Source organism: Solea solea, chromosome 15 (genome assembly GCF_958295425.1).
Source record: "Solea solea chromosome 15, fSolSol10.1, whole genome shotgun sequence".
Classification (NCBI taxonomy): domain Eukaryota; kingdom Metazoa; phylum Chordata; class Actinopteri; order Pleuronectiformes; family Soleidae; genus Solea; species Solea solea.
The window spans coordinates 19,908,272-19,930,789 of NC_081148.1; the positions used below are offsets into that span (position 1 = coordinate 19,908,272).

The 22,518-nt window shown below is 40.6% G+C and overlaps 2 protein-coding genes across 5 annotated transcripts in view; one reads left to right on the forward strand and one right to left on the reverse strand.

Annotated features, from left to right (window-relative positions):
- LOC131473938 (apoptosis-stimulating of p53 protein 2-like) overlaps positions 1-9,744 on the reverse strand; it is a 28,169-nt gene extending 18,425 nt beyond the window's left edge. For all 4 annotated transcript variants that reach the window (XM_058651562.1, XM_058651561.1, XM_058651560.1 and 1 more), the window contains exons 1-2: positions 9,603-9,744; positions 9,186-9,308 (exon numbers count right to left, since the gene is read on the reverse strand). In XM_058651562.1, coding sequence (XP_058507545.1) covers positions 9,186-9,212 — 27 coding nt within the window. In that variant the 5' untranslated portion in view covers positions 9,213-9,308; positions 9,603-9,744. The remainder of the gene's footprint in view (positions 1-9,185; positions 9,309-9,602) is intronic.
- A 1,216-nt stretch (positions 9,745-10,960) lies between these two features.
- The window catches only part of LOC131474192 (exportin-5), a 17,914-nt gene continuing 6,356 nt past the window's right edge, over positions 10,961-22,518 (forward strand). The window contains exons 1-21 of the mRNA XM_058651944.1: positions 10,961-11,185; positions 12,449-12,570; positions 12,660-12,732; positions 12,984-13,121; positions 13,292-13,474; positions 13,621-13,647; positions 13,750-13,935; positions 14,614-14,690; positions 14,789-14,833; positions 16,670-16,760; positions 17,123-17,206; positions 17,295-17,420; positions 19,069-19,159; positions 19,255-19,383; positions 19,482-19,597; positions 19,684-19,839; positions 20,809-20,850; positions 20,954-21,043; positions 21,171-21,370; positions 21,444-21,546; positions 21,640-21,821. Coding sequence (XP_058507927.1) covers positions 11,084-11,185; positions 12,449-12,570; positions 12,660-12,732; positions 12,984-13,121; positions 13,292-13,474; positions 13,621-13,647; positions 13,750-13,935; positions 14,614-14,690; positions 14,789-14,833; positions 16,670-16,760; positions 17,123-17,206; positions 17,295-17,420; positions 19,069-19,159; positions 19,255-19,383; positions 19,482-19,597; positions 19,684-19,839; positions 20,809-20,850; positions 20,954-21,043; positions 21,171-21,370; positions 21,444-21,546; positions 21,640-21,821 — 2,363 coding nt within the window. The 5' untranslated portion in view covers positions 10,961-11,083. The remainder of the gene's footprint in view (positions 11,186-12,448; positions 12,571-12,659; positions 12,733-12,983; positions 13,122-13,291; positions 13,475-13,620; positions 13,648-13,749; positions 13,936-14,613; positions 14,691-14,788; positions 14,834-16,669; positions 16,761-17,122; positions 17,207-17,294; positions 17,421-19,068; positions 19,160-19,254; positions 19,384-19,481; positions 19,598-19,683; positions 19,840-20,808; positions 20,851-20,953; positions 21,044-21,170; positions 21,371-21,443; positions 21,547-21,639; positions 21,822-22,518) is intronic.

Here is a 22,518-nt window from a genome sequence, read left to right on the forward strand (position 1 = left end):
CTGAAAACTGGTCCTTTCCTGTCCGCACATCAGGACAATTTTACTATTAGCAGTATGTAGTTTCAAAACTGGAATCAGTCAGCATAAAAAATTTAACTCTCAGGAACTCCAATTTAAAGAAAACCTACTCTGGCACCAATTTCATGTAGTCTGCATTAAGCAGCAGGTTCCCATTCAGAGAACAGTGCAGAGAAGCTGACATCATCACAACTTCCCAGCAATGCAGGACATTCAAATGACCCTGTTCATATTTGTAGAGTGAAAGAGAGACAACAGAGCCATGGGGGAGGAGGGTGGGAGAGGGTGAGAAACAAGACAGAGAGAAGACGCTGATGGGAAAGGAAAGGAGTATTGGGAGTGGCAATGCCCGTGCTGAAATCACATTCTCCTCAGCACTAAACTTAATGATCCAGGGCCACAATCACACAATCCGGGCCTCAATCTAGATGAGTTAGCACTCTGCCGCTGACCTTCATCCATCTCATCCCTGCAGTCACTCCTCACGGGCTGGGACACTGCACACATGTGCTATACATGCACACTTAATCAAACTAATCAGTTAATTTTTCATAAATCTGCATGCTTAATATCATTATGGGATCACACGAGATTAGGTAGAGCATCAGTGTTTAGATTTATCAACCGTGTGAATAGACAAAGCAGAAAGTGACATTGAAAATGACAGGTCGAGTTTGTTTTTCAATCATTGGCAGAACAGTGTGCATAATAAACCAAGCAGCGTCACACGTACTGTGTCAGGTAACGTTTTCAAGGGATGGTGATATCTCATCTGATATATCATCAAGGGGGAAACATTTATGAAAACTGCTTTCATAAATGCACTTGATCCTTGCTTTTTTGCTGAAACTGCCTGAATGCAAGGACGCACATGTTTGCAAATGTCACTCTGCACATTTTCCGGAACCTTTCCTACCAGCCCCCCTTGTCACAATTCCAGAAAATGACTAAGCAGGCCCATGTAACAACATGCCAAAAATGAATTCACAGGAAATTCTCAGCGGGCAAGTGCTCGACCTAGGTGACAGCCCTCGCTCAAACATGCTGGAATCCTTCCCAGTGTTGTCAGTGCATCAGACCCAGACGACCTTCTGCTGGCAAACTCTCAATAATGCCGGGTCCCAAATTTCCAGGTGTTTTTACTTATGTTTTAACTTAGCCAGAGTTCATTAACAGTGAGTCAAATAATTTCAATTAAGAAACTAACAGCAGCAGGACTTGGAAGCCAAGTGGTGCCAATGTGGATTATACATGACAAGGTTTGATAGAAAAGGGCTCTACTTGCCTTCTGTCCATCAGAGTGGATGACAAAAGCAACTGCTGAATTGCACTTCATTTTGTACTTGAGACAGGGCAAAGCCACGGCCCTGGGGATGGAGAAGGGGACGTGCTTCAGCTACCATTTCTATTAAAGCGATAGATTTCTATTTCCATCTAGACATCGGCTAAGTCAGAGCCGTCTCCCAGGGTTTGGGTGTGGTGACAGCTCAGAACTGCAGACTGACAATTATAGACACGGCAGAGAAATGTGGTCTTTCGTGCTGAAGCCTGCACTTTGGAAAGATATTCTCCAAGCTGAGCAGCTATAAGGCCACTGGGGCTATATTTCAGGGATTAAGTTAATCCGATATATAAAAATATAGCCTTTCAACAGACTACTGGTGCAGACTTACAATAGTAAGCAGAAATGCAATAGCCTGCACAGCTATGTCAAAGCTAATATGCCTCAAAGTTAAAGAGAGATACACTTCAGACTGAACAAGAGTATAGACGATTCCATTCTTATGAGCAGATTTTCAATATTCAGTACATGGCTTTAGTCCATAAAAGAAGATATAAAGCTACAAAGTGGTCAATGGCTTATGCTACCGGATCTCTCCTCTGGACACACACAGGTGAGTCTGTGTGTGAGATGAAAGGCTGTAAAATCAGACACTATAATAAGAACATAAGAGGAGGAGAGTGAGTGCAGATGGCAGTGCTTATTTCACCTGCTGAAAGACATACAAAAGAAGAAATACAAAGAACTACAGTATGTATATTGTAACAGCAGTTCTGGGTTATTGCACAGAATTCAATGTTCTCACCGGTGAGCTTTAGGACTGATAAACTCCCATATACTATGTTATCAAGGAGACTAATTTGGCTCTTTACTGTGCAGTTTGCATCCAACCTCTTGTTAAAATCAGAGGGGGCCTCAAAGCAGGTTAACTGGCTTTTCAAGCCGTTCCAGCTGTTTAGACAGAGCACACTGTGAGATGACCTGGGTTTAAAGATCAACACTGAACACAGAGCCAATTAGAGTAAGGAATGCTGCGTTGGTGTGTGTCGCACTCACACCGAACGTTCAGATAACGAACGAGTGCACTGCAGCAGTGTTGTTCATTTAGATACTTATGGTTGAAAAAATGTAAACAAAGTTAGAGAAACAGTCCTCAGAATCCTAACAGCAAATCAATCCATGGCCTTCCTTGAAAAAGCAGTCTCTCCTTGTGAGGGTCAATTCTACCGCATCTGTGTCTCTACACCTTTGTCCAAATGCAATTGGACGGAGTTAAGATCAAAAGTGTCCACCACTGCAGTTTCCCATTTCCAAGAATAAGGGGGATTGGACTTTAATGGAATTACTCCGCAATATTGGGTTAACTAGCAAATGAAAGCCAAGCCCGTCACATCGTATTCACATGAAAATAACGAACATCCACGTTGGTAGTAATCAGGACTTAATCCGACGTGTTGAAAAATCAAATCAAATTTCCTGTACCAGTAAAACAGTAAGTTGCAAAGAAACATGTTAAAAGCTTTTTTACATTGTTGCATGGGTCTGAAGAGCCTGTAAAACCGAGGGTTTAGGCCAGATTACAACATTGTGCTGACAAAGGAGCCACAAAAAAGCAAGAGGAGTCAGTGAAAATTCAAAACATGAAAATCAATTATGCTGATTACTTTGGCAGTATAAAATATAAAAAGAAAAAAAAAAAAAAACAAGTACAAAATATTTAAGACCGTCTTAAACTAAGACCAAATCAGTAGTTTATGTATATATCAAACAAAACTCTGACTCTACACCTGCTTAGGAGGAGTATGGATGTAGTCAGAGCAAAAAGGTGTCAGGCAAGCTTTATAATATATTGAAATTTACTGCAACAGCTACATGATATAATCTGATAAAAGGGAGAAATGGGACGGCAGGGAAAGTATGAAAGTAGACCATGTGAGGCAGAGTGACAGCAGCAGATGATAACAGGGGACACACAGTTTCTTGGACTACATCTGAGGGGGCCTCACATCTTCAGGTCTGCTGGCTCTTCTGTCCACGCATCTTCAATTACAGGTATTGCTGTGGTCAGCAAATGATTTAACTAGGTCTTGTTGAGGAAGTCACCTCTGATTCCGAGATCACATTTTTAAGACACTGCAGCAGCAGCATCCCCCCCATGTGTGGGCGTGTCTCCCCGATACAGCTTCAAGAGTTGACACAGTTCCAGTGAAGCAGTCCTTCAAACAGACGAGCCAGCAGAAACCTCCCTGGTGGTTTAATACATTATTCCTGTACCTTTCTCATTTACTCTCTTACTTGCTTTCTCTATAATGCATTACAAAAGGTCAGCCGTAACAAGCGGCAGAATGCACAGGGAATCAGAATGCACTGCCGCCTCATTCAGCTGCAACATTTGGAGGAAAAAAACAAAAACAAAAACAAAACAAGCTGCTTTAACTACACACTGAAGCTGCAGCTAGCTGTGACTCCAAGATTAGGACAACCTCTTCTCCCTGTCTGCATTGCAGTACTTAGCTTATCACTTCTTAATCTGCACTCTTGCAATACTCTTCCGTTCCTGCATGGTCTATGTGATGAGATGGTACATGGTGTTTATCTGACAGAGATAAGCGAAATGGGAGTCAAAAATGACTGGGAGAGGATGTATCCTTTTTTCTGAGCCCACATGATGGGTGGATGAAGTTGTCCAGAAAAACAACAAGGCGACAGCATTTGGAAGATAACAAGCACTGAATAAAATTACCCTAAACTGCTCTAAAAATAAGTGACTCTGTGAAAACAGTTTGCAAAATGACTCTAAAAACACTCTTGCAGTACGTCCTCCTGCAGGGACGTTAATTGGTCATATGCGAAGGTGTCTGTAAATGGATGAGGCAAAGCTACACTGCAGGAACATAAAATAGATTTGGACCAATAGAACACGGGTCTAAATTTAGTCCCTGTTCAATAGTTTGTCCTCCCACAAAAGTCTGTGAACAGAGTTATTACTCACCGAGCAGTAAGAACTAGTTGAACGTAGCATGAAAAATTAACAGTCGAGTTTCTGGCAAAAGAACATTGCTTTTAGTATACAAGTGATGCCTCTGAAGTTTTAAAAGCTCAGACACAAAGAGGTGGCGAAAAGACAAATTACAATAGTACATCAATGTTAAAGACTATTCAGGTTTGAATTTGTATTGTTATTAACTTTAAGATGTGTGCAAAATGTAAAATTAGGTTGCTGTGCCACATAATACACATTTAAACCAAATTGTTGTACTTCCCTCTCTATGGCCACCTCCCTCTTCTAGTCACTAGAATCAAGTGTGACAGTTTGCTATAAACTATAAACATGGTCAGACAACAGACTGACTGGTACAGAACTTCTCCACAAACTTCTTCTGACAAACCAACACGATTTAGATGAATTTGGATGCATTGTTGTTACTGTGTCCTGGGTCTTTCTGGACGTCCAGCAAATATAATGTGTCGGTCCACTTTTCACAAATGCAGTTCTCTAAGATGGGTAAGCCGACACCTGCTCAGGAGGCTGTGGCGTGATCTCCATACAGAAACCAGGCTAATGTTATGCTGCTATTGTGGCGTTAGTGCACAGCCTGTGTATTCACAGGACATTATTCACAGACTCAGCTAAGCTTTAAGTTTCGACCATGAAGCTCTTTTTTTTTTTTAAACCTCAGCAAACATTAATTCCTCTAAATCACTTGTGACACTGTTACAGTATTCCATTTCACTAACCAGCCACTTTATTAGGTACATGTGTGACGCAAGCATCAAATCAGCTGAGTTATGTGCGAGCAAGTTAATACACTGCAGCATGAGGACATGATACAAGATGGCCAGCTGAAGTTCAAACCCAGCAGAACAAAACAGTGAATGGTGGTTTCAGTGAAACACAGCATGGTCTTGGTTTTCTAAGAAACATTCCTTGCTGATGTCAGAGATAAGAAAATGGCCAGACTAGTTTGACATGAGAGAAGGATAACAGTAACTCAAACAACCACTCGTTACAACCAAAGCATGCTGAGGAGAATCTATAAACCCACAACACATCGCACTTTGAGGGAGTTGGGATACAGCAGCAGTAGACCACACACCAGGTATGTATGATGTATGTATGATGGTGTTACATCAGATTTACAACTTGCAGACTAGAGAACAAAGTGTCATTACATAGATATATCACTGATTAACCAATGACTAAAGGAATCGCCAACTATTTTGATAATCAATTAATCATCTTAAGTGTTTTTTAATCAATTAAAAACTAAATGTTGGCTTCTTAAACATTCATATTTTCTGTTTTTTTTAGTCTGTTCAACAACTTCTCAATTAATCAAGAGAATAACCGACAGGCGGCAGATAGATCCATGAAGAACATAATTATTAGTCGCAGCCCCAACTGCGATAATAAATTATAGCTCTTCCTCTTCATCATACAAAAGTCAAAACATTGCCATCATATGTCCTTGGCTTTCACTTGTCCGCTTACGTAACCACCACATACTCTCCCACAGAGTAAACACAAGGGCTGTAGTGGCCACAGATAAAGCCTACTCAGGTTTCTGTTGACACACTGCAAAACCAAGCTTCCCAGAGCATCACCGCATATTTCCCACTGTCATAACACTGCCACAAAAGTCCGGCAACTGTGAGACTGTACGACTTGTGTGGTCAGTGAACACAAAAGTAAAAAAGGCGGGTCAGGCACACAAGAAATTATCTGTTCGAAAATCTACACAGCAAGCAAGTCATATCATGGGAGAGGAATGAGGAAGTAATAATGGATTCATGCCTGCGACATTTGAATGCAGGCTTGTGCAGAAATATTTCTTGACGGATGCTCACACATTGTTTTTCTCTGCGTCGTTCTAAACTCTGTCGTTCTTTTAAGATCCCAGGGACGTCAACCAACTTTAAAAGTATACCAAAAAAAACATTAATTAATAACCTTTCAGATGATTCAAATATTGTGGCATTAGTTAGCATCTGCAGGACAAAGAGCGGTTTCAGCAACGACAAACACCATGGGAAAATGACTTCGACCCCATGCTATGGTTGAATTACGGTAGGGCATCTCTTATCAGGATGCTGCCATAGCACAGGCACACATTTACAATGTGCTCTCCACAACAAGTTGTTTAAGTCCTTGCAGCTCATTGTGTTCTGAAAACAGTGACCCCCTATTTACCATACCCAGCCAGCAATTACGACACTACATTCTCACTACCCCCCGAGCCCCTGCCCCGTACGAGCAGGGTCACGGGCTATGAGCGCAATCTCTAAGACAATAACTTACATTAGACATGACCAGATGGAGGCCATTTTGTCTTTATCAGGCAAGTAGCAGGAGCTGTATCTCAATCAAACACACAGTTCTCAGGTTAAGGTATAAAAAAAGGGGGTGGGGTCACAACGGTCTGCTGTGGTCTAAAAAGACAATGGAGCTCGTATAATACCATGTACGATTGACCATTTATATTGTTGTCATTTAGGAACGAGCTCTGTGACAACGATGACAATGACATGTATGTTACAGTAGTAGAGTGAGGTCACACACTAGGCAGGAGTCCTGCAAGTATCACTGACTCCACTGTTGAGAGAATGAATGATGAAGCTGTTGTAGGGCAACAGTTGTATAACCTGTACAAATTCCTTAGTTACAAGAAAGATGGAAAAGATTTGGAAATAAACGCAAAGGGTGCGCTAAAAAAGCAAACACGTATTTTTACAATGCGAACATTCAAATAATGAATCGTTAGAAGGGCTGCAACGAATATTCAATTCGATTAACTATTTTGAATATAGGTTTGAGTGTTTTTTCAAGCTTTCTGATTTTTCGTGCTTCTTAAAAAGTGAATAATTTCTGGTGTCTCTGCTCCATATAACAAGAAAATCATCTACTGAATCATTTTGGTTTGTGGACAAAACAAGGCATTCGAGATCATCATCATTTCCAGGTTTGGTCAACACAGATCAACATTTTTCCAACATTTCCCAACATTAATAGAGAAAATAATCAACAGATTAATCAATTATGTATATACGCATTAGCTGCAACACTAATCTCTAGTAATCAACAAAGTAAATATGGCACTAGTTTTAAAGCGATTACTTAAAGAAAATTTACCAGAAACTATTTGGAAAAAATTGATTTATACTTTTAAGTTGGTACAACGTTCTCTACATTCAGCTTCTAAAATGTGATAAATGCACCTTTGTTTGTACAAACCAAATAAGTTAATGTCACACTGGATTCTCAATCTTTCTCCTTGACCATCAGGTGTGCTAACCAACAACAGATTAGTAATTTGACATCATGGAAAAAAAAAAAAAATCACTACCTAGGCAGTGAGTAAATGCACACTCTCCACAATAAGTGGTGAAAAACAGACGCTTGCACTGCAGCAAAAGCAATGGTCTGATGATGAGGGATGATGATGGTGATGATAGTGGTAAAATGGCAGGAGGCCAAGCAAGACTTGGCAGGTACCTTCTGCTTGCCGAGTGTTCCAGGCAATATCAAAGTATTTATAATAACAAAGCAATAAGCAAACAAATGAATAGAGGAGTTGACCGTGTAAAGTAAATGTTAAGCTGTACTGCAACACTGAGTACTGTATCTAAGGGATGTAACGCAAATATCACAATAAGGCAAGAACATAAGCGCCTCAATAGCCTATGGAGTTGTGACGGCATCCAACAATGCCTGACGTGTGTCACCAAGAAGTAGATTATTCCATGGTGTATTTTTTTTTTTACTTCATCAAAATTGAAATAATTGAATGTGTGTGCTGCTTCAAACAGACTTGCTTTTGTTTGCTGCACTTCAAAATTAATGAAATTAATGAAAACAGTGGATATTCTTGTCTCTGTACCGCTACACTTGGGCCACTTTATTAGGTACACAAGATACTTCAACTTCACTTTAACTTCAGCATGTTCTAGGACTGATTAGATATTTTTCATTGACAATGATAATCGATTTCAAGCATTTTACATGATTAAAACAAGATTTCTGATTGTTTCAGCTTCTTAAATGTGAATATGTTCTTCATTTCTTTGCTCCATATAACAAATAAATCATTAAAAGTGAATCATTTTGGTTTGTGGACAAAACAAGACATTCGAGAACATCATCATTTCCAGGTTTGACAAACCCTGACCAATGTTTTTTTTACGTTTTCTGACATTTTATGGACCAAACGATTAATCGAGAAAATAATCGACAGATTAATCGATTATGAAAATAATCATTAGTTGCAGCTCTAAGTTGAACAGATGTAACTATGGGAGTGGACAGTGAGCGTATATATGTACACTAAGGCAATTTGAGCAGGGGTTTTAAAAGGATTATATAACAACTGTGTTTGCAAGGAGGGGTTGTGGCGGCGAGTAAACAAATGATGTCAGCTGCAGTGTAAACAATGGATGACAACATTTATTTACTTTACAGACTACATCATAGTCCATTCTCTCTGACACACACAGATTTGTGCAACCAGGGCATGATTCCCCAACCTTATCCATAACCAGCTAATGCCTAACCCTAACTTTAAACTAACCACAATCCCTACACTTAACCAGTTCCTCAGAAATTAGATTCTGCCTCGTTAGGTCTTACAGAGGCAACACTTACAGGCACAAGCACATATACACACACACACACACCGCTAATAATAAACTTCACACACTTGCCAGCGTTGTCATAGTAATGACACTGTTCCCATCGCATCAACTTGCCACGTCTATTTAAATGTCCAGGTAATTCTCAAGTGGTAATATCGCGATATTAGTGCGATAACACAACAATATCGAAACGAGAAAAAAAAAACATCCAGGTGACTACAATGAAATAAGTAGTAAATTAATCCAAAAAACTCACCGGCATCATTTTAGCTTCGTACCGCATTTAGCTAACAACACAGCATGAATCCGCTGGTAGTTTCGACGAAAGCCGTGGGACTGGCGACCTCTTTAATCCCAGGGAAGGCTACTTTCTCGCGTCCTGCGTAACAAAAAAAAGCACGTCGTTAGATGACATTATAACTCAGCACAACATGAAATAAAACAGACAAAACACTCAATCGCTGCTACGTGTTGATCCCGTGGACCTGTTGCAACTGGGCCTTCACGACCAAAGTTTCCGTTGTAGTTGTGTGTGTGTGATCATCGCTGTACAACTTTGTGCAGTGGCTTTGTCGCGAGCGCGGAACACCGCTCAAAACACTTAACTACGTACATAGTGAAGAACTTGTAAATCTACGAGGAGTAAATCCAGTAGTTTTCAGCTTTATCTTACCCGAGAAAGCGACGGTAATCAGCCCGAAACCCCCGCTGACTGACAGTGAAGCTCGGCGATGCACAGGCACAGCCGATCCCAGAGTGACGTCTCGAGAGGAAACTCATTCCACTTTGGAATTCAAGCTCCGCCCTGTTCTAGAAGACAAAACACCGCCCACCTGCCGGACCATTCCGGTGTCAATATTAAACACGAACGTCTTTAAATATTTTGTAGCACAAAAATAACGCAGCGAATCAGTGTGAAACATTTTTACGCTTACAGTATCCATGGTGACGAATGACATTTTAAGGGAATGTCGCCGATATAAGATGTCTCACTCTGCCTGTTTTTGGGAAGTTGAAAGCTAAAGTTGAAGTGGGCGGAGTTAATGCCAGGCACTTGTCTGTCACGTGACAGCTTGACAAGCTTCACTGATTCATGCTGATATGACTTTATAAATAATTAATCAATGGTAGACGATTCAGAGAAGTTCACTTTAGTAAAAGTGGCAGTTCCACACTGAACAGATGGACGTGGATATGTTTGCATATGAAGTGACTAAAGCAGCTGTAAAAAATTAAAATAAAAAATAAAATAAAAATTAGAATAATTAGGAAGTTTTTACTAAATGACAAAATAGTTTTGCTAATATTGTTATGTCGTATAGTTTGTAGTTTTTAACTAAATGATTTCAAACAATGAATCTGAAATAAATCTATGAATATGTTAGTAAAGTACTTCAAATGTACAGTAGCTGCTCTCACATGTCTCCATATAACATTGAATAAATCACTAAAAATTAAATGATATTCATTAAACTTACAGGTTTCTGTCACTGTTCATGTATAAATGGACTGTAATTCTATCTAAATGTAAAATGGGGCATGTATTTTCCTGACTTTCTCTGTCTTTCTGAAATAACAACAGTCTAAAAAAAACATCTAGAAGATGATTACGACTTAAAATGTAATAATTATGACTTAGCATCTCATAAATATCACTTGGACGTGCACTATTTTTCCCATGTGGCGGAAACGGGCTTCCGTAGTAAGGTTATGTCAATACAATAACGATACATTAGTGGTTGTAAAATTTATTGTGTCGCGAAAAATAAACAATCGAATAAGAGCAAACTTCTTGATAAAAAAAGATGAAACAAAAAAGGGTAGTGGCTTTCATCTCGATTTACATTTGATTAAACAGTGTTTTGTCGTTAACTGAGCTGCTAATGTATGAAATAGTATCAGTTTAAACTCAGAAGTGATTTCTCTGTTACCGTGTAGACGATCTTTGAAAAAAAAAAAAAATGGCGCTTCAACTTCAACTCCCAGGACTCTGATTCTACGGAAAGCGAAAGGATTAAAAAACCCGCTGTGGTAGCAGCAGTACATTTGGTGCACGTTGGTACAAGCTTGCCTCTCCTCGCTGCTGCCTTTTGCGGCTGGTTTTGCATAAGGGAGCTCCTCTCTTTCTCCTCCACTGTTGTGCTACCTGAATTCATGGCTGACCAGGTGTCTGCCGTGTGTGAGCAGCTCATTAAAGCTGTCAATGTGATGATGGACGCAGAGACAAACCAAATTTACCGACTGGAGGCCCTAAAGGTAGCATCTTTACCACGGACTGTTAGCTTGCTCCAAGTTGTCATGCTTGCTTTATTCCCCCAGCGATGTGGTTAAAGTAGGACCGTGTGCTTTGAAAACCGAATAACCAGCGGTCAAAAACACCGCTCACGTAATCGTTTACGCTCTCGATACGCTCGTTAATGTTGGCTAATTTCGCAGTGTGTGGTGATGTCAGTTAGATTGCGGTTGACTACTACCACCACCACCACCACCACGCTCACTCTGCTACTGCTGTCGACTTACCTTCATTCATTCATGGAAATGCTAACACCCCAATTCACCATCACTGTCCTGTGAAACTTTAAAGCTCTAATTTACGACATTGTTTTGATTGTAGCATAGCAACGTTAACGTTAGCTTGAATAGCTCTATGCGTTAGCTGCTATTTGTGTTTATTGTGATGCCGGTGAAGCAGCTGTTGTTACAGCAGCAGCACCATGCTGCAAGTGAGTTAGCATTTCACGTGTGTAACTTGTAAACACTTGTTCAGCAGCTCGCTATCATACAGTCCTAGTCATTTTTTTAACTGCCACTAGTGGGAGCTTTCCAGTAATCCCGGGACCTCAGGATTTGTAACCATCTCAATTCTTAATTCATTTAACATGTTATCCCCAGAAACGTTATTATATCTAATAACACTACTACATTTTGTAGTCAGTCACGTTTTTAGTAACATTACAACAGAGGGCTCAAACTTGTGGCCCATGGGTCACATGTGGCCCTCCACTCAATTTCAAGTTATTTCTGTGTGTCTTTTATTAATGACAGATTCATTAATAATTCATGCATCATAAATACGTTCCATTTGTGAACTATTTATCGTTCCATATCAAAACACACATTTTATGTCATTTAAGTTTGAGAACTCTTCATTACAACATTGGTTTCAAACTTTTTGGTGACATAAATATCTTTTACCAATGCTGGTAACATGTTTTTGTAACATCACAATATTTTGTAGCCTGTTTTTGGTCATGTCACTTATGTTTGCTTTAAAGTCAGAGTAAAGAGTTAAACTGCCTTCTGACATTTTATGTTTACATTCCAGATGATGGTAGATGAGGGACTGAACCTCCACTTGTTTATGTTTAATGATCAGAAGAAATGTACATATATTAAAGCACATTGATTTCTCCAAACGCAATAATCTTGTGAATTGGGTCATATGGTTCCTTGTGTAGAGGAAAGCAGTAATTATGTCATTGTCACCTGTTTTATAACAACGTTTGCTTTTCTTTGCAGTTTTATGAAGAGTTTAAAGAGAGAAACTCCTTCTGTGTCCCATGTGGCCTGCAATTAGCCGACAAAGCTCAACCAGCTATAGTTAGACACTTTGGTTTCCAAATTTTGGAGCATGTCATCAAGTGAGTTTAACCTCATTTTTATTCTTATTCTTATTAATCAAGTATAACACAATTAAATATGATATAATGAAACCTTGATTCTCCTGCAGATTCCGATGGAACAACATGCAACAGCAAGAAAAAGTCCAGTTGAAGGAGTGTACCATGCAGCTGTTATCAAATGTAAGTGTGGCAATAATAACCATCAGTAGGGCTGAAACCATTCATTATTTAAATCAGTTGATCTTTTTGTATTAATTTTGCCATGTCATAAAATGATTAAAAAGAGTTTATAGACCAAGTACTTTCACTTTACTGTCAGAGAAGCAAATATCGTTCATTTACGAAGCTGAAATCACATTATTTACCTTTTATTTGAAAATAACACAGTTGACAATAATGACGTTGTTGACGCTTGTTTTGGGTCTTATCAGGGCACGTGTTCCATTTTGGAGGAGGAGAGCCACATCAAAGATGTCCTGTCCCGAATCACAGTGGAAATGATAAAGAGAGAATGGCCTCAACACTGGCCAGATATGTTGAAAGAGATGGAGGCTCTCACGAGTCAAGGGGTGAGTTACTTATGCAGTGCAACACTGGGTAAAAATGTCATCACTTGTGTGCAAATACTAAATATGTGGGTCCAGGTATAAAATTCCATTCTTTTTCCATTATGGCCTTGAAAAGGCTGAACCTTAAAAGAGAATAAAGTAAAGCGTAAATTCATGTCCACCTTCCTCAGGAGGCACAGACGGAGCTGGTGATGTTGATCCTGCTGAGGCTGGCAGAAGATGTGATCACCTTTCAAACGTTGCCCGCTCAGCGACGCAGAGACATCCAGCAGACGCTCACCCAGAACATGGAAAGCATTTTCAGTTTTATGATAGCAATTTTGCAGCTGAACGTCGAGGACTATCGTAGACTGGTCAGTAGAAACTCCGCTCTGATTCTGTGGTAGTCACTAGGAATAAGTCTAATCTCTCTGGTACTTGTTTGATGACATGTTATTGTTGCATTTTTATTTACATTTTAACATTTCAAAAGTCAGTGTTTTTTTTTTTTTTTATCCAGAAAGATGTACCTGGACAGGAACTACAGGTGAGAAAACCTCACTGTATGTTTGCTTTTTAAACGAGCCTCTCGTGAGCCTGATAATGTCAATTTCACACTTTTTTGCCCCTGGTTTTTCTCTACAAACAGGCCAGAGCTCACTGTCGCGTCGCTGTGGCCACACTGAATACACTCGCAGGCTACATAGACTGGGTGTCCCTGGTGTACATCACCTCTGGAAACTGTCACCTCCTCGAGATCTTGTGTCTTCTGCTGAGTGAGTCGGAGCTGCAGCTGGAGGCAGCGGAGTGTCTGCTCATCGCCGTCAGCCGGAAGGTGAGACACAGTAAACGCAAGTCAAAAAGTCTGTTGTCAATCCAATTTTTCACCTTTTGTTTTTTTGATAATATAATAAATGTAGTTTCAAATAGCATATACAGTTTATTTTTATTCAAGTAAAAAGGTTATTACAAAAAAGTGGCTTCATAAAAACAGCTTCTGACTTGAAAAATGGAAGAAAAATGTCTTGGATCCGTTCTCTGTAGTGTACATTTTTTCTTCTAATCTGATCAGTGGATTACCCATGACCTCAGTTTGCTTTTGTGTTTCTGCTTCTGTTTATTTCACATCTAGCTTATTGTTATGAAGTCCAAAAATATTCTTGATTAGTTTTTCGATTAATAGATGACCTGTTTTGTCCATAAAATGCAAAAAATTGTTCTCTCCACAAATTAAAAATATTCAGTTAACTGTCAGTACAGAGCAAAGAAACCTCTGAATTTTTATTTTTTTTTCCATTATTCCTGTTTAATTGGACTTGGATTTAGATATTATGTGTAGATTTACAGTGTAGATTTACCTACAGACATGTCAGTATTCTCCAATAATCACATTGTTCAGTTTTGAACGTGTGTGCTTTCTCTGTGGTTTCCTGTTAAAGTATGAAAAGAAATGATGAGCCATAAAAAATATATAAATAATATGGATGTAAGTACGTGTGTCATTGTGCCGCAGGGAAAGCTGGAGGATAGGAAGCCATTCATGCTGCTGTTTGATGATGTGGCCATACACTACATCCTTTCTGCAGCACAGTGAGTACAGTCACTTCTCTGCATCATCCCCACTTCAACATGCACATTTCCATCATCACTGATTAATCCTGCCTGCCTCTGTGTGTGTGTGTGTGCAGATCGGCAGATGGACTGGCGTTACGTAAGAAATCCACAGATTCGAAGTAAGTACTGACGCTAGAACTTTCACTCGAGCACAGATGCAAAACAAATTATTAAGCATTGTTTTTAAAGGGGACATATTATGCAAAATCAACTTTTTAACCATTTTAATACTGATATTTGGGACTCTGGGGGCCCTACCAGTCGCCAAAGTGTGGAAAAACAATACTCAGTCGTGTTTTCGTGGTTCCGCTTAGTGTAAGTATAGGCGATAAAACGCTCGATGTTGAATTCCCTGCGCTTATGACGTCAGCATGCGCATTTCACCGCGAATGTTACCGCCCCACCAGTACGTTTACTTCGCAAGCTCCACCTTAGCTCCACCTTGTCCCTGCCAGAGTGCAGGCGAGGGAGGAAGAGCGGTATTATGTCAACGTGGCGGGACAAGTGTGCTGTTGGTGGCTGCACAGTGGAGCACAGTGTTTTACAGAGGATTTTATATATGAAGCTAATGTGCCGGATAAAGTCAGCAATCGTGTATTCGTGTGTTCGCACCACTTCACATCAGACTGCGGCCAGCGGTTGCCGTATTTAGTCAGGGGACGTATTTCACCGACGTACAAACACACAAATTGTTAAGAAAAGATCACATAGAGCTCATAACTGACCATTCTGACACGTCCTAATTAAACATATTTGTTCAGTACGTCCTCCATGACCGGAGCACAGACTCAGTCTGATACAATCACATAAAGCAGCTGTTTATGCAGCTCGCCGCTGACGATCAGCGGTGCTGCACTCTCTGTGCAGCGGTGCTACACTCTCTGTGTCACCGATAGCCTAAACTGCCGCTGGCGATCGCTGATCGGCAGCGGCGCGCTGAATAAACTGTATGTTGCTGTATCAGACCGGAGACTGTCTGATACAGCGGTGGCGCGTTACACGGTGATCGCCAGCTCGCCGGAGCACCGGAGGTGGTCAGCGGTGGTGAGGTCTCCGGTCTGATACAGCAACATACAGTTTATTGTTTAATTAGGACGTGTCAGAATGGTCAGTTATGAGCTCTATGTGATCTTTTCTTAACAATGTGTGTGTTGGTACGTCGGTGAAATACGTCCCCTGACTAAATGCGGCGACCGCTGTTTGCAGTCTGATGTGAAGTGGTGCGAACACACGAAAACACGATCTGATACAGCAACATACAGTTTATTCAGCGCGCCGCTGGCGATCAGCGGTGGCGCGTTACACGGTGATCGCCACCGCTGATCGCCAGCTCGCCGGAGCACCGGAGCTGGTCAGCGGTGGTGAGGTCTCCGGAGCACAGTCTCCGGTCTGATACAGCAACATACAGTTTATTCAGCGCGCCGCTGGCGATCAGCGGTGGCGATCAGCGGTGCTGCACTCTCTTTGCAGCGGTGCTGCACTCTCTGTGTCACCGCTGATCTTCTGTTCCTAAGTGTTTTTAACTGATTTACAGTTGGACAGTGTTCGGCTCGATCCTTATGTAGGACGTCTCTTCCTGTGACGGCACTCTCGCTGACATGTTGATATTGTCAGAGAGCTAGTGGAGGGAGGGGGAGACGAATAGAGCTGTAAAGAGGACAAATCAGAAACCCCCTGGAAGAAGTGGGTGTGTGTTTGCCTGTGTCTCATTTGCATATAAAGGGACCATGCACGAAAACCGAGCGTTCTGAAAGGGGCGGGTTTAGCAGGGTTATTGAACTACTATGATTCTTCATCCTTATGGTATTTTGACCAAAGCATGTCACTGACATGTTCATTAGGACACCAGGGAACTATTTTAATGGGGGAAATAGGGTATAATATGTCCCCTTTAATGCATGTGGCTGCGATTTATAATCCTGCCTGTGTGTGTGTGTGTGTGTGTGTGTGTGTAGAGCAGTGGAGGTGGTGGAACGGCGTTATATCTTTCTGAAGAGGCTGTGTCAGGTCCTGTGTGCCCTGGGAGGACAGCTCTTCTCATTAGTGGTGAGTTTATCCTAATTCAGGGGTGTCCAAAGGACCAGATTTGATAATGTGAAGAGTCTGAAGGGTGAAAATGCCCTTCAGACATTTTTATTAAGGACTGTTTTATAACAATTTAATTTTCAATGTCACAATTATCAGTTTTAAATGACAATGTAACCAAATCTAAGAGTGAGCAAATGGAAAAAAACAAAAAACAATTCTGCCTTTCTGGAAATAACATAGTGACATAAAATAATATTTACAGATATATAATATATACAGGTTTCATACAATAAGGTGTACAGTTGATGAACCTGTACCTGTCTGTCACTGCCGGGATGCGAACCGTGAACCGAATTAGAAATACTATGATCTCGCCACAGGGTTCGGATGTCGAGGTTGAAATACCTGCAAATCTCAGCAAGTACATGGAAGCTCTTTTGTCCTTCACTACACATTCCAGTCAGGTAAGGTGACAAATTGCCTAAGCTCTCATCTTAATGACTGCATTTGACTGTGGACAGGAAATTAATCTGTGCTTCATTTAATCTGCAGTTCTTGAAGTCGTCCACTCAGCCCACGTGGGGCGCTTTGTTCAGACACGAGACGTTGTCAAAGGAACCGGTCATCATTGACATGGCCGTCAAATACCTCAAATCGTGTATGATCAACCTAGTCAAGGTGAGAGAGAGAGTGTTGAGTGTTGTGTGCCTTTATTTAGCCTGTTTAACTGTGTGAACACAGAATGGGGTGAAGGGTTGTGTTGTTCTACTTTTAATCCGGCAGTGATGTTAGTCACAGAGTCCATGTGGTGTCAGGCGGCACAGCAGAGAGACGCATATTTGGACTAAAGCCTGATTTATTTTACTCCGTTTCTTGACACTTTTGGTAACTATGGCTCGACAAAAATTAAAACGGTAGGAAGAAGTTTTCAAACTTGGCTTCAGCAAGAAAGGGTCCCTTTGTGTCCATGGCAACCACACACACCTCCAACTGCCTCAGTTGGCTTCTTTACTTGCATCTCTATTTATATGCAACTTGATTTGTTGAAATAGCCGATTAAATTGGAGAGGAGGGTTTTTAAACTTAAACAGGAGTGAGAGAAAACAAGGTGGTTTGTGAGCCAAATAAATCAATTACAGGGATGACATTGAGGAAAGGGTTGGGTAATCATTTTATCTTACAAAAATGTGCAATGTTTGTCGCTTGGCTTGACACGTTTTAAAAGTGTCTCACAATGAAGTATAAATCAGGGTTCTGGTTTCAGGTCATGCCTCTGATTCCAGAATGCCAGCATGCTATTTAAAACCCCATTCAGACCTGGTATCAACATCGTCGTGGGTGATCTGATCCTGGGCAGATCGCACTCGGTACACTTGAGAACACTCCCAATGCATTGTCCTTTAAAATGTATTTCCTGTTATCCCAGAGAGTCTCTTTTCATCTCTCTTGTCACTCACTTACACACACACACACACAAACACGATGACAATGGACAAATCTGTGAAGTTAATCTCATTAAAAACATAACCATGTTCTTGCAAACGCTTATAACATCGGTGTGTATTTGAATAAAGGGCAGGGACGCCAGATCCGATTTAGGGTTACAGCTTGGAGATGTATTCAGGATGCATTTTAATGCCAGGTGTGAACAGTCGTACTTGGCGGTGTACTTCACATGTGATCGGATCACTGAGGATGGAAGGGTCTGAACAGGGTCTAAAACCAGGGTCTGCAACATCCTAGAGCCCTTTCACCCATAAAATGAAGATGACATCATGTAATAAGTTATATAAGAATTAGAGAATAATAAGAATAGTTTGTTACATTTATGAAAATTTAAAGGAAAACATGTAGGCCTACCTTAAAAATAATTCACAGAACTTTGTAGATCTATTTGAGTCCTTCCGTTAGTTGTAAAAGCCGTATGTGTGTGTAATACATGGATGCAAAGATGGACAGGATTCCAAATGTGCACTTCCTCCATGTACACATAACTCCATTAAGTGTTTGGAGTATCTCTCCATATTCCTTATTATAACCACACAAGTTTGTGAGGTCTGGGGAGGTTTTAAATCTAACATTTGATGTAGACCGCGGATGTGACGCATACATTTAGTTGTGTTTTAATATGAATTATTATAACACTTTAATTTATTGACTTGATCTGTAAATGAGAGATGAGGCTTTGAAATTGAAAAAGGAAAATTCCTTTATTTGTCAAAGCTACAGGGAGCCGCTGTAGAAGGTCTGTGCTAGTATTGTTGTTTTTACATAGAGAGCCGCACATGGTGTTGAGTTTCTTTCTGTCATTTCTCTCTGTCTCCAGACTGGATTTCCATCGAGAGAAGATAATCCAGCTTGCGAGTACTCCCGTGTGGACTTTGACGGCGACGAGGACTTCAACTCCTTCTTTGTCTGTATGTTGTATAGATTCGGCTTTACTGCAGTTGTGATCAGTACTTTCAGTATTCTACCACTTATTGTTTTTTTGTTTTTTTTTCATGCATTGCAGCTTTTCGAGCACATCAGGGAGAAGTGGTACGGAGCGCGTGTCGCATTGTTCCCATGGAGGCGTTTCAGATAGCAGCAGAGTGGTTACAGTACCAGATTTCCAGCCCCATCGATATTGGGGATACCACATGTAAGTTTTGGAAGTTTCTTTTTGTTATCAATAAAACGGGTCTACATAGTAATGAAATGTATTGGTGAATAACTTCCCCTTTCTCCAAACCTCACTAGCCAAGACTGGAGAGGGCCTGTGTTCCCTTCTGTCTCCGTCTGTGGTCCAGTGGGATGCAATGACCATCTTCATGGAGTGCACAGTGGCACAGCTCTTCAGAAGTCACGGAGAGGAGGTAAATGGAGCCGTTAAAGCAATTCAATTCAGTCAGACCATAATGATGCGAGTGCTTCCGCTCTCTAACCGCCTCTGTCCTTGTAGAAGTTGCCGATAGATCGGGGCATGGAGCTGCTGCAGGTCGTGCTCAACTACGACTCCAAAGACCCGCTCATCTTGTCCTGTTTGCTCACCAACATCTCTGCCCTCTTCCCGTTTGTTGTACACAGACCACACTTCCTGACACAGGTCCTATACAAGGTCAGCCGAGTTTTCATTGTTTATTACATATTGTATTTTTGTATGTCTCTACGACACAGTATTTTGTAAACCTACATGCAGGCATGAGAAAATGCATAATATGAATATCAAAGTGAATGTTTTTCAGTGTTGTATGAGGTACTGGCACATTGTTAGCACTGACTTCATCAAAAATTAACTAGCCTGAGAGATTGACACCTGCTCTTACTGGCTCAGGACACATGGAAGAAAGAAAAAAAAAACTGATTTTAGCCACATATCTACAAGCTCTTATAATGAAATCTATGACAGCTTGAGTCTACATATTAATAATATTGATTTTATCATGTTTGCCGCTTTACACAAACATGAAACAGCATTTTCTGACTGTAAACTAAAGTTTGTGTCGTGTTGTGATCTATTCACACCAAATTCCATTGGGAAAAATCTGCCATTTTACATGTGTGCAAACATGCTGCCTCAGTCAGTAACTTCAAATGTTTTATCTTGTGACTAAGGTGTTCCAAACTCTTTGTTCAGATTGATTTAAGTGCCACAAATTAAACAAATGAGGCAGCAGTTGACCAGTAGTTCTAGTGTCTCTTTGAGGTAAAAATTATAATTTTCTCTATGGACTTTGGTCTGGGGGAGTAAGTGGTTTAGATATTTTATTTTCTAGTTGAAAAAGGCCATCTTAAGGTGAGAGAACATGGGTAACATTTTGTAAATATATCATAGACTTAAGGAGGTGTAGGTTTTATTTGATTGACCTCTTTAGGTAAGTGGCTAAAATGTAAAAGTTTTTTTCTTTGCAATCTCTGCAAGACCAGACATTGGCTGTAATGTTTTCAATAAGAGTTTGTGTCCCAGACTGATTACTAGAGGCAACAGTACACAAAGGCAAACTCAGTGCTGACAATATGTCTTTTTATAGAAAGCAGTGTGAGAAGTTGTGATATGGGTAGACTTAATTTTCTTTTGTCTCCGTAGCTATTTAAAGCCATCACATTTGAGGTTGGTCAGGACAGTAAGGTGAGTTGCACTCAAAGAGCAAATATAAAGTTACAGTTTTCTTTATTGTTGATGTCCATGGTAAAAAAGAAACAACCTAAAAAATCTGAAACCGCCCCCTTAGGTACCTCGAACCAGAGCTGTGAAGAACGTGAGGCGGCACGCGTGTTCTTCTATCATCAAAATCTGCCGTGATTACCCACAGATCATCCTGGTAAATGCTCTTAATAAAGCATGACATGGTTCTTGTTTGCTTTTAGTTGATTGATTACATGTGCACCTGATGTGTACAGAGCTGATGTCATGCTGTTTAATTAATATTTGTATTCTTTCCTCTCCAGCCTTGTTTTGACATGTTTTACAATCACATGAAGAAGCTGTTTTCAAACGACGCCATGCTGACTTTCATGGAGAAGTGTGCGCTTATAGAAGCTCTGGTGCTCATCGGTAACCAGTTCAAAGACTTTGAAAAGCAGAAGGCTTTTCTAGACGAACTCATGGCAGTAGTGGTCACAGAATGGACCTCGGATGAGATGAGGCGGTGAGTGAGTTTTTTCCTTGAATTGTTCGTAAATCATTTCACAGCTCATGACAGAAGATCTCCTGTGTTTCAGAGTACTGTGGGATCCTGCCATGTTTCTGTCGTATGTTGGAGCCGATCAGGTCGTCACTGAGCAAAGTACAGACGCAGACACGGCAGTTCTTAACAGGGGAAAGGTACGTTTTGTTGTTTTAGACACGTTTTGGGTTTCCCTCAGTATATGGTGCTAACACATTGGTTTTTTTTTTATTTGAATTCCTTTCCTCCAGCTGAGTTTCTGTTTGAACGCCATGTTGGGGGTGGTGAAACGGTCACGGTGGCCTGCAGACCTGGAGGAAGCCAAGGCTGGTGGCTTCGTGGTGGGTTACACACCTGCTGGAGCTCCCATCTACAGAAACCCATGCTCTGCCCAGTTTCTGCTCTTGCTGCCCAACGTGTTGGCTCTCATCAGGTACGCCAGTTGCTTCCATAACCCTTTTTAAAACTGTAATATACCCATTTCTATTCCATTTACGCATACGTATGGTAGGTTAGGATTTTACTTTTACTTGTAGATGCAGTGTGTACATTTCAATGATTTTCTGTTATAATCCTGTCTCTGTTTGGTCTTTGTGAACAGCAATGTGATATTATTTGTATGCTGCATTTGTGTGTATACTAAACTGCTTAATGACTTTGTTTGAGCAGTATTATTCACTTCTAAAACTTTTTGGGAGCTCTTCTGTGTGTGTTTTCAGTCATTCTCTCTACTCTGCTTGCAGCTGCTCCACTTCACTGGTGTGATGTTACTGTTGCCTCTATCCGTCTTGTCATAAAATGAATCACTTCCTGTGTGTAGTGCGGGAATCTTGCCAAGCAACATGACATAAACACTGCTACACTTAGAAACGCAGAGAGTCGCGTGCAGCTGATTGGCTTAAACAGCATTGCATAAGCTCTTGATGATGGTTTGAATGTAACAGACATTTGATTTGTATTCAAAAGTTTCCCTCTACAGTTTTTCAGATTTATGTATATATGTTTTGCTTAAAATCAACTTTTGTTTAATTGACCGAATATATGTTGTGGGAACATCTAGTTTACCTATTCAAAAACAATATTAGGTGTTAAATAAATGGCAGTAAAATGGTCAGAAATGTTGTTCTGAC